Raw genomic sequence first — 11768 nt, 5'->3', positions numbered from 1 at the left:
TATATATATATATATATATATATATATTAACACTCGTAGTCTCTGCCTGTCTCTGCTCACATTATCCTTTACATTAAAACCATTCAGGGGGAAAATTACCTCAGACCCCAGCCACCTTCTGCCCACCTGGCCCCACAACAGGAGGAGGAGGAGGAGGGGGAGGAGGAGGAGGAGGGGGTAAAAAAAGAGGTAAAAGGGGATGTGGGGGTTTGGGGGTCAGGTGGACCTGACAAGGGCCAGGGTTGCCCAAAGGCACAAGATGGGGATTTCTCCTGATGTGTATGTAAAAATCATGGAAACAGGTTGAGGACTAAAGGGACAGTGTTGGTGTATTAATTACTGCAGGTTTGATGACAGTGATGTTCTGATGAGCTAATCTCATGACTTCTTCCTTGAATTTGAAATAAACCTGGGACTTTTATTTGGATTTGACAAACCGAAAATAAAAGAGTGTCATTGTCGTGAACACGTGGATTGAGCGGGCAGTATAAATGTCAAGAGACAAAGTCGAGGCGTATTTTTCCTAATAAAAGAGCACTTGCCTTTTGAGAGCCAGTTGCTCTGTTAATTGCTTCCTACGACTCCACCGTTCACCATATTGGTTTTCTGATCCATTTGATCATTCACTGACCTTAACGGTGGGTGCAGCTTGAACATGGTCTATTTCCATTAATACTGTACACGACTTTTTTGATGTTTGTTACGTCTGTGCACAGGCCTTTGGGCAATGTACACCATTGTTTCCCAAAGACTGGGTCGCGACCCTCACGTGGGTTTTTTTCTGGGTCGTCTTGCATCATGTTTCCCAGGAGTTTATGAATAATGACTATTGACTTGGATCGCGGAGGTTTGTGACTTCTAAAATATGGGTCGCCAAAAAAACAGTTTGGGAAACACTGATGTACATATAAATATATGTATTTCTATTAAGTTACATTAAAAACTGTGGTTTTCAAAATCATTTTCAAAAGTGACTGCAGGATGAAGAGCAGCAGGGACTGATGGACAGATGGAAATCTACCATTAGGATTGTTGTGCATCTGAATGACTAGTATTTCACTCCAAACAATGCTGTAATTTAATGCGACATGTTTCTTAAACACAAACACATTGTAAAAAACAATACAATAAACGGCTGTGACCCTTTAGCAAAATATGACATAACATTGTCTAGTGTTTAATTCTTTTACATTTAATTCACACTTGATTTATTTAAAGATTATGATATTATATACCCTCCCTAATAGGGGGAATACATTTACTCCAACTATTTTCATAATTTGTCCAACGTTTCTGAAATGCCGTGGACACCATTTATCGTTACTGTGTTATTAATTAGACAAACTGTGTGGGTGAAGCTAAGATGGATTTTCAAGGCACTTAGGTGAAATACAATTTATGTATTTTTTCCCATTATCCTGGAAATGCATTATTATAAAAGGTATCAATTGACTTATTATTTATTTTAATTCACAGCACGTTCACACTTCATATACCTGTGTATTTGGGACCACGGTATATAGTTGCATTATTGAAAACTAACTATATATATATAGCTTTGCCTATATACTGTATATATATATATAAATATATGTATATATACAGTATATATATATATATATATGACTAGGTGGACTTGAACCCACAATATGGATAAGTATATAGTAGTAAAAAAGTAGTATATTTTTAAAAGAGTAACTAATCTTTCAATAGTAGTATTCACCGAATAATCGGTGACTTCAGTAAATCAACAGTACATACTTTAAATACGTGCACGTTTATAACGCACTTTCGTACGTATTTACGAACAGGCATGAATAAATACGCAGTGATCACGTGTCTTTAGGTTGTAAGAGAAGGTTTTATTACCAGTGCTATTTACATAGAAATTATACAGCCTTGCTCCCAATCCCTTCAGTGTGCACTAATGTGCGCGCACACACACACGCACACGCATACCCGCTCACACACACTGTAAATGTTCAAGCACGCTCCTATGTACAGTCACACACTCACTCACTCACACACACAAACACACACACTCTAGCACGGCCCAAGAATGTGTCGACACCGGAAATAAGAAACATTCTTTCTGGAGCTCTAACGATGACTGGAGAAAATTCAAATGAATTTAAAACAAATGTATAGCAGAGCTCGGTCAGCGGGTGTGTATGAGTGTATGTGTTTGTTTCTACTGCAGGATGAACGGGGTGGGACAGAGGTGACCATACTGTGTATATGAGCTTTGTCTTAGATAATACCGACCATCCGTCAGCGTCGTCACAGCAGGGGAGGGAAAATACCGCGGTATTATCGCACATCTAAACTCTCCCGGTACTCTGGCACGGGTAGAACTGGCAGCATTTGAAAGTGGTAGAAAAGAAAAACGCGAAGGCTTTGGATTTGGACTGATAAGATTCTCCGAGGCCCTCTGACTGCAGAAGGGGATTGTTGATTTAGTGTCTTTCAAATGTGCCCACTAGGTGGCAACGAGAGCTTCGGAGCAGACTGGTAATGTCACAGATGTAGTCTGCCCCCTCTTTTGTTTTCCTTCTTTAGAGGAAGGAGACCTCAGCTGTTGAAGGAGATTCTCCATTATGGGTTCAATGTTCTTTTGAAAATCATTTCCATTAAAACATGTTTTTTAAAAGGGATAGTAACAAAAGGAAGGTCAGGTGAAGCAGTGCGAGGAGCAGAACTATCAGGGCCGCCTGGATGGGCGTGAGAGGGGTGTGAGAATAGTGTGTGTGTGTGTGTCTGTGTGTGTGTGTGTGCATAATTGTGTCCGTGTTTTGAATAATGTTCTAGACATCCTCCTTTAAGCTATGATCAAGAATACTTTTTGAGTATTAAAGGCTGAGTTGTGCAGAAGAGAATAACACTAGACGTGTGTGTGTGTGTCTGTGTGTGTGTGTGTGCGGGGGGGGGTAAAAAATACATATTCCATCAAGCAGCAGTTTTTGATGTGATGCTGTTTTACAAGGGGAAAAAAAGAGCAAAAGATGAATTTATTTATTTATTTATTTTTTTACCAAACCTGTCTTGATTGCCACAAATGAGGATTAAAGCATGTATATTAAAAACCTGGTCATTGGTTTCACCAAGTATTGAGGGTATGTCGGTTGCTTAGCAATAAAGGCAGGTTTGGAGAGAACAGGAAAAAAAAAAAGAACAGAATGTGGTGAGAACAGAAAGTGAGCCTCAGATGTCTCCTTTGGCATTTCTCCCTAATGTATTCCTGGAGCAGTAGAAGACACCTTTGTTAACATTAAGGGGACGGTGAGAAGCATTTTGCTGGGTTGGTTTATCGTTGTCCAGTAATCCTTGGAGAGATATGCTTCGGAGCGTCTACAAAGACCCAGTGGCTATCCTACTCTACGTCCCGTCTCTGTGTCCGTCCGTCAGTCCGTCGTCTCTCTCCTCCAGTACAAACACCAGCTGTGCCTCCCGCTCTGCGAATGTAGGCTTCCCCCATCTCATCTCCTGAATTAACTAGGCTGACGTCCAGCCAGGAGTAGTCCCTGTGGTTTGTCCCTTTACCAGGCTGTACTTTCTCCCATCTCTTGGCCCTGATGGGACATCGGAGCGCTGTAGCTGGAATTACTGGCCATGGAGAACGGAGGGCTGGGCCCGCCGCTGTACGCCTCCCCAGGGACGGGCTGCAGGGAGCTCGGTAAACCCGGCTCTGGACTCGGGGTTTCAGGGTGAGATATCATGTCCGTAAACCTTTGGTCGTCTGAGGGGTGATGGCCTGATCCTTCCATGGCTCCAGGTCCGGAGCCCAGGATGTAGGGAGACTCAGCCGGGGACTGAGCCTGTGAAGATGGAGGACCATGTGGGAAGAAGTCATAATTACTCCCTGGTCCATAATAGTCCCCCTGGTATTCTGTTAAAAACAGAAGCATGAATGAGATGAGACTGTCTATCAAACACACACACACACATCCACATTTCCCCAGAGCGGTGTGTACTTCTACACCACAGCACCACACCTGCCTAAGTGGTGAAATTGATCATGTCCAATTTTCAACCAACCAGACTCCTCCAGCCTCATTTGAGTGTATAAACAACTCCACACCTCTCCACCTCAGTTCACTCGCCTTTTACACACTACATTCATCTCCGTCTCAGTCATTCCGACCGCAGCCATGCATGCGCCTCAATAGATTCCCTGGCTGGAACTTGTGGATTTGGATGAGGAACTCCAGAATGAGATTTCAGCCTCAGCACCAGGTCATGTCAGTTCTACCTCAGGTCACAGCTGATGCAGCTCCCAGCATTATTTTTTAGTCTCCCCTGGGCCTGGGCTCCGTCCTGATTTAAAATATCACTTAGTATTAACTAGCATCAGCTAGCATAATAGCATAAAAACAAAAGCGTTTTGTCTTTGGCTCTCAAAATTAACATATTAGTCTGATTAATCACTGGAGATTAAAAATGTAAACACTTTTTAACACACAGTCAGAAAATCCAGTTTCATAAAGAACCTCAAGCTTTAAACACCCTCTCAACACCCGACGTGTGTCTGCGGAGACTTCAGGTCCGGTTCAGAGGTCCAGCTGGTTTCAGAGCAGCCTCATTTGGAGCAGGGCAGAAAATAACTCTCTGACTGACAAACTGACTGACCCAACTATGTGATGGATGGTGAAAAAACTGCCGACTGATTATTATAGATGAGGACGACGGCTTCACTCCTGACACGATCTACATCATCATCGTCTAGATGATGATTTTTATTTCTATAGTTTTCTGGAAGTTTCCATATGAATAATCCCATCATTTGTATTAGTCTCAAATAACAAATAACAACAGGTGTGAAACACAGACATCTACCTGCTTCACTGTGTCCTCCTCTTCCAGCATTATACACGTTTCATGTATATTTTTATATATGTAGAATACATATATATATTGATATATATATGTAAAATACATATATATATTTGAATTTATCCTAATTTATCAAGATTAATTGATAAATTAAAAAAGTATTCTAAGGTACCCTGTGGAAAATCTGATTGAATTAAATCATAACTATTCCATTTCAGTTTAATTAGCAGAAGTTAAAGTAAAAGTAGAAGAATATAAACATAAAAAAAATCAAATACAAATTGTGTTTTATTTTTGATCAGTCAGTCGCATAAGTTTTCACTTTTGATGCTTTTCAACCAATGTTTTTTCCTCTTTTAATTAAACTTGGCTCCAGTGTTCGTGCACTTCGGCACGGTGACAGCAGCACCTCTGATTCACGCTCTCAGCTTGTGGCTGCGCCGCTGCTGCTGCTGCTGCGTCTTATTTACACCGACTGTGTGGAATCATCTGCAGCTTTTCATACCAGTCGAGCTCTGCTGTGACAGCACAGTCAGCAGATCCATAGGGTCTACGGCAACGGCCGTAAACATCCACACACACCGACCAAAAGAGTCAGTTTGTAAATTAGTGTTAGTTACGTGACGTTTTACGATTTCACACGAGGAAAACACAAACAAAGGAAAGTGCAGGAGAACGCAATATTCAGAGAAACGCAGGGCAACACAAAGTACAACTAAATACTTCACAGAAATGAAACGGGTGTATTTCTCCTCAGTGTACTACTGTGCAAATATAGAATATGTGTTCAATAATTATACAGTACAATATATAACATTATATTGTACTGTATTATATTATATTATATTACAGTTTTAACATCACTGCAGAGTTGTGGCTTCTACACGGTGCAGTCATAAAATACTGTTCCCACAGTTTCAGCCAAAACCAAAATGATCCGCAGACCAGAGTCAGACTCCGTCCACCAAATATTTTTCTCTACTGTAAAACCAAACAAAACAAAAATTCTGTTCTACTGTACGCCTGTGATCTGCAGTGTCTTCTATTTCACAGCTTTTATTGATAGAAACTTTTTAAAGGAAGTCACATGAATGGATAAAACTGAAAGGGATCAGAAATGAATCTGAGAAAACCCTGCCTGGTCTGAGCCTTTAACTTCTCACCGTGTTTCTAAAACACATCTCACTGTCAGAAGTACCTACATCAAGAAGCAGGACAGATGGACTGACCAGAGTCTATTTGTGGAGACAGTATTCCAAAACCACAACTGTTCGTATGAAAACAAGTGTTTGCAGAAGACACAAAGACGTCCAGTCCGTCTGTCCTCGTACTGTCCTCAGTAAACGAGCCCTATGTTGGACTCCATCAGGAGAAAAGACAGCTCCACTCTACAGCCAAAGACCTTTTTGCCAAAACTACACCATCATCCATGAAGAAGAAAAAAAATATCATTCTTTAAATAATTTCTCCGGAGTTTCACAGCATAGCAGGGATGATTTCACGCATAACTTTTTTTTTACCTTACGATTTTTTTAATTATTTAATTATATTCTTACAGGAATCCTGACTAAAGCGCTGTCATGGCGTAATTATGTTGAAAAAGAAAGAAAGCGTGATAAGGAAATAAAAAGGGATTCGAACTTCTGTACAAGAAGTCGATAAGTGATGAGTTTAATACCGTCTCCCCGAACCTTGCTGCATACAATTCTTAAGAAAAAGATTAGTGTCACATGTAGTGAAAAAAACCCCACTGTTATCCTGATCCACCATCTGTAAACCTTATCTCTGCTCATTTGTTATTGGGTTTAATGCTTTAAAAACCTTCTGCTGTTCATCTACACGTGTCCTTTTCAATGTTTCTCCCATGAACGCTGAAGACCTAAATGCAGGTCATTCATGTTACAGGGTTGAAGCAAAGTGCCCAGGAATCTGTATAGCCTCTTTAGAAAATAAAACTGAAAATGTGTCAGCTCTCTAACTTTCTCCCCGTATTTCCTCACCCGTGTGTGAGGAAGATCACAGGTTTGTTCTGGTAAATCATAACGTGTCTTTGGTAAATTGACACTGGAAGCAAAAGTTAAATGTTTAAAGATACATAAACACAGCAGAATGTAAAATCACTGCTTTAACATCATCATCACATCACAAGCCACAACGTGTTCTCTATACTGGTCTATAAAAAAATCTTCTCAGCTAAGTTTGGAGAAGTTCTTATTTTCATGATTACATATGAAGATTTTGGCAAATTTATAAAACTTCAAATTTCATTTTCCCACCAACAGTTCCAAATGGTTGAACTATAAATTGTATTTTACACTAATATTTATTTTGTTTTTTTCTCTACCTGCTGTTCCAACGTGTCCTTACGTTTCACGTGAGTTGGTCATTTTTCAATGAGGCATTTAATTTAAGTCGTAAAACATCATTTGAACATAATCTCACGGTGCGGCTAATCCACTGAACGAAATCACAATTAAATTTTATTCCAACGAATTAAGATAATGACCTGGAGCAGCACAGCCATATTTTAAGAATTCCAAATTATTTTTGTAAACTGCAAAGATTGAACATAGCAGTAAACATAAGCAACAAAGGCTTCCAACAACTATTTGTTTAACAGTAAACCTCCACCCACTACAGGCTACACGGGGTTGATTTCCTCCACATGCAGCCAGCTAGTTCTCACACTGTTTACATCAAGTCTCCACCTTCTTCCTGCAACCCGCTACTTCCATATGCTCCTCACTAAATTTACATCTCACGCTGCGTCACTCTTCCCCAATCACACTCAATCTGCTCTGTTTGGAAACCACCTTCGGCTCAGATCGATGGCTGACTTTATCCTGGTGGCCCAGATGTTGCTGTCGCCTCTCTCCTCCCCCACCATATGCTCTTCTCACCCTTATTTCGCAGGAGAAATTGGGACCTCACGGGTTAGAAGATGAGAAATAGTGTGTGTGTGTGTGTGTGTAGCCCAATTATAGCGACTGTATTTATTTATGTAGCACATTGCTATCGGATATTAGCAGAAGAAACAATAGGAGGTGACATGACTTTAGCAAACAACCTAATTATTTCATCTCACAAACAGGCCCCTGCTAGTTTTTGCCGACCTTGAGAATTACCAACAAGCGTGGACTGACGGCTGCGGGTGTGTGTGAGTGTGTGTGTGTGTGCCTGTCAAGCTATAATTACACTCACACATGCAGAAGCACCACACCACACAGAAGCATCCCTCCCTCTCAGCCTCAGCAGCAGCAGCAGCAGCAGCAGCAGCAGCAGCAGCAGCAGCAGCCGCAGCCGCCGCCGTTTATTGAACATAAGGAAGCAGCAGCCTCACATAAAGGAGCAGACTGCCCTGTGCTGCTGCTGCTGCTGCTGCTGCTCCATCACAAAAGGGTGTGAAAAGCAATGTGCAAAGAAAGCAAGATAGATGAGAATGAGGGTGCGGTTTTGTCCCCCCCCCCNGAGCCTTGATGGCTGGAGTTTATTGTATCCTCAACACAGAGAGCCTTCAGGTAGATGGGCTGAGGCTGTGTGAAAAACACAGCTCCTCAGAAACAGGCTGTCCATGTAGACGATAGCTGCACCTGCTTTTCAGCCTCCACTCAACATGGGCCTCAGTATTATGTTATCATCTGCCACTGGCTACTGTCACATTTCCACAGTTCAATGTGAAAAAAAAAATTTTTTTCACAAAGTGGTTACATTTGAATTATTTGCTTGAAGTGATTGAAGTGGTTTTTCCTTAAACCAACATGTGTTGCTGTGTTTTTTCTCTTTCTCACTAAACACTAAAATAAATAATTATGGAGCTACTGTTTTTAAGGTGGTTTTTGTAACAGTCTGTATGGTTTTGTTTGTTTAAGATTTGTTCTCTAGGCTGAATATTTATAAGGTTACATGGATACAGTATACTTCTAATAAAAATACTGGATTGTTGTTTTTTTTTGTTTACACTCAACAATTGTTTATGACTGTGAACTTTATGACCAGGAAAAGTCCCGTTCGTAAAGAAACGGCCAAACAGCTTTTTTATTAGGAATTAAAAGCTTCAAGTCCAAATGATATTAATGTTAATTAATGTTTTATTTTGAGAACTATCCTTTCATTAACTAACAGGAGCAGATTTATTTGTATTTAGTTTTTTTATTAATGTATTTATTTTACCATTATAATCCCCCTAAACTGCTATTATGGGATTCCTAATCTCCTGATGGTGGATTATTTCTAGGATTTTTCACTCAAGTTTCAAGTTTTCTTTGTATAATGATGTTGACAATAACTACAAATAATTCTGAAAAAACTATTGTCTTTGAGTTAGTGCCTGTTCTTGTAACAGTATAATTGTATTCTCTGTGGTTCTTTAACCTCATCCACACATTTGGATCAACTTTAAGCTCCATTTTACCTCCATAGTATCCGTAGGCCGCAGGTCCCAGAATGTCTGCGTCGTCCAGCCGACCTCCCAGGGACCTCATCCTGCGTGGCCCCCTGAAGAACGTGTGTCGCCGGGCGCTCAGAGCACTCAGCTGCTTCATTCGTCGCTCTTTGGATCTTCTGTTCTGGAACCAGACCTGAACAGGACACACAAACGTAAACAAAGACAGTCAGTCAGACAGTGCTGGACCCAAACACTGCGACACAATATTGACTGTTGAACAGAACATTTTCAAAACCCACAAATTTCATGCTCAACTTACTAAAATTAAAGACTAAAACTAACAACACAATTTAATGACAACGTTTGGCAGAAAGTAAATCATAAATCAACATTTTCAGCGATTTTAACAACCTCTGGCTCATATCTGCTACACCGTTCCCTGGATTCTGATGCTAAAATGGGGAGAACAAAAATTCCATCTGTGGTCACATTGAACCAAGAGGAACTTCCCAGGGTGAAACTAGTGGAAAATTGCCAACACATTGTCAGGAATACACAGAAGAGATCAGTTTAGCACTGGCAGAGTGTACATGATAACACTGGGGACTTTATCTGGCTGTGATTCACTCTGGTGGAAAAATTATTTTTTTGTGTGTGTATTCAAAGGGGACATGCTTACAATAGATATCAAATTAACACAGACTCCTTTAAAAGGTAAAACGCTGAAAGGCTCCATTTTTTTTTTACCATTTTTCTTTTTCAGATAAAAAAAAAAAGAATAAGAAAAATGCCTTTCGACCTGATCTTTTCTCTAATAAAACTGAATCCGTCTGGCAGTATCTGCAGAGCATATATACAGTATTTGCAGTATATACAGTAGGGGGGGGGGGGGGGGGGGGGGGGGGGGTGGTACATCACAGCACATGTTAAAATAGTCACAATCCTAAGTCAAAGTTTAAAACGCTTCTAAACTTCATTCAATGAGCCTGAGTCTTTGCAGGAGAACAACAGGCAGCGTTTGAAAAAGTGCAACATTTCACCCGCCATATGGAAGAATGTGTGCATTAGAAACACACAACCAGATCCTGTTTGGCCCCGTGCATCACTGCTGCATAATGATGTATGTTTCACAGTGACGAGGCTACACCAGAGGCAGAGTCCCACTGTGCTGCAGATTAACAAAAACACACAGAATGGTGCACACACACACACACACACACACCTAAAACCACTTAGGCTGTGCTCTCTGAGCTCCAGCAGCATAGGCGACACCTGCTTATGGAGAACAATCATCTAACTGTAGGCTACGTTTTTTATGGAAATTCTCTGGCTTCCCTCGACAGAGCGTTGCTTAGGGATTACATCCACATGCTGCAGAAGCAGCGTGGCTCACAGGGCTCCCCGCGATGAGAGCAATGGTATTTAACACACACTGAACGAGGAGGAGGAGGAGGAGGATGACGAAATACAGCCTCCATTTTGGCTCCAAGCAACACAGCAACAGTCAAGGGGTTGAGGATCACAGACACGGGGATGGCTGGGAGCCTGACTAAACCACTGCCTGAATCCCTGATCAATTAACCGACTGACTTATTGATCGCTTGATTGATTGATTGATTGATTGGACACCCTTCATGCACACACACGCCCACACACACACCGAATCCAATATAGCGTGATGATGATGATGATGATCCAGCTGAAGAAGATGAGGTAAACTGGCAGCCTTTCGGCTGTAAGTGAGTAAGAGCAGAGAGGTGAGAACGGGGGAGGGAGGGACGTAAATCTGTGAAATCAGCGATAATTACAGTGAGTGCACAAAAAGCCACATCACAGTTGGCAGAGACGGTGCTAATCATCCTGACACAGTCTGCACCCAGACACCAAGTGTGTGTGTGTGTGTGTGATAGAGAGAGAGAGAGAGAGAGAGAGAGAGAGAGAGAGAGAGAGACGCACGCGTGTATTATTCTGCCAAACATGTTTGTTATAAGTATTGTTCCAGCCTCTGGCAAACACACGACTAACCTTTGACTAATTTCATGGCTGTGAAACAAGAATTAAAACATATTGTCAGAACCAAACAATGATAAAGAAAAAATGTATTTTTTATTATTTTATTTTTTTGTATTTTTATTATCCGTAAATTGGATTAGCGGATAACAGATTAGAGTCTGTGTGAATGTGGGATTTTAGGCACGTGGAATAATATTAATGTAGAAAAGTCAGATTTGGAGCGTAGAAAAATCTAAAACACAACCTGTATATTTTTATAATTACTGAATTTAAAGTAAAGGTAAAAGGGATTTTCGCTTCTTTTGGGGGTATTTATTTCTCTGAACCATATATTTGTATACAGTTCAGTACACACACACATATATATATATACACATATAGACAGAGACTCCCCGTATATATCATTTGTACTCATTTATATTGTGCGTCTATTGTTATTAAATATCATCCAATAAACGACGCGTCCTGTCGAGCGCACACATTAAAGCCTTTTAAACATTTATCTATTCGCTTCTCTCCAAAACCTCATCATCTCTTGACA

The 11768-nt window shown here is 40.8% G+C and overlaps 1 protein-coding gene across 1 annotated transcript in view; it reads right to left on the bottom strand.

The window, feature by feature from the left end:
* Positions 1-1830: 1830 nt before the first annotated feature.
* Positions 1831-11768, bottom strand: part of lhx5 (LIM homeobox 5) — a 14955-nt gene continuing 5017 nt past the window's right edge. Inside the window, exons 4-5 of the mRNA XM_025062639.1 lie at positions 9242-9407; positions 1831-3886 (exon numbers count right to left, since the gene is read on the bottom strand). Coding sequence (XP_024918407.1) covers positions 3537-3886; positions 9242-9407 — 516 coding nt within the window. The 3' untranslated portion in view covers positions 1831-3536. The remainder of the gene's footprint in view (positions 3887-9241; positions 9408-11768) is intronic.

This window comes from Cynoglossus semilaevis, chromosome 14 (assembly GCF_000523025.1).
Source record: "Cynoglossus semilaevis isolate Cse_v1.0 chromosome 14, Cse_v1.0, whole genome shotgun sequence".
Taxonomy (NCBI): Eukaryota; Metazoa; Chordata; class Actinopteri; order Pleuronectiformes; family Cynoglossidae; genus Cynoglossus; species Cynoglossus semilaevis.
Note: the sequence above shows the minus strand (reverse complement) of the source record. Positions and strands in the feature narration are given on the sequence as shown.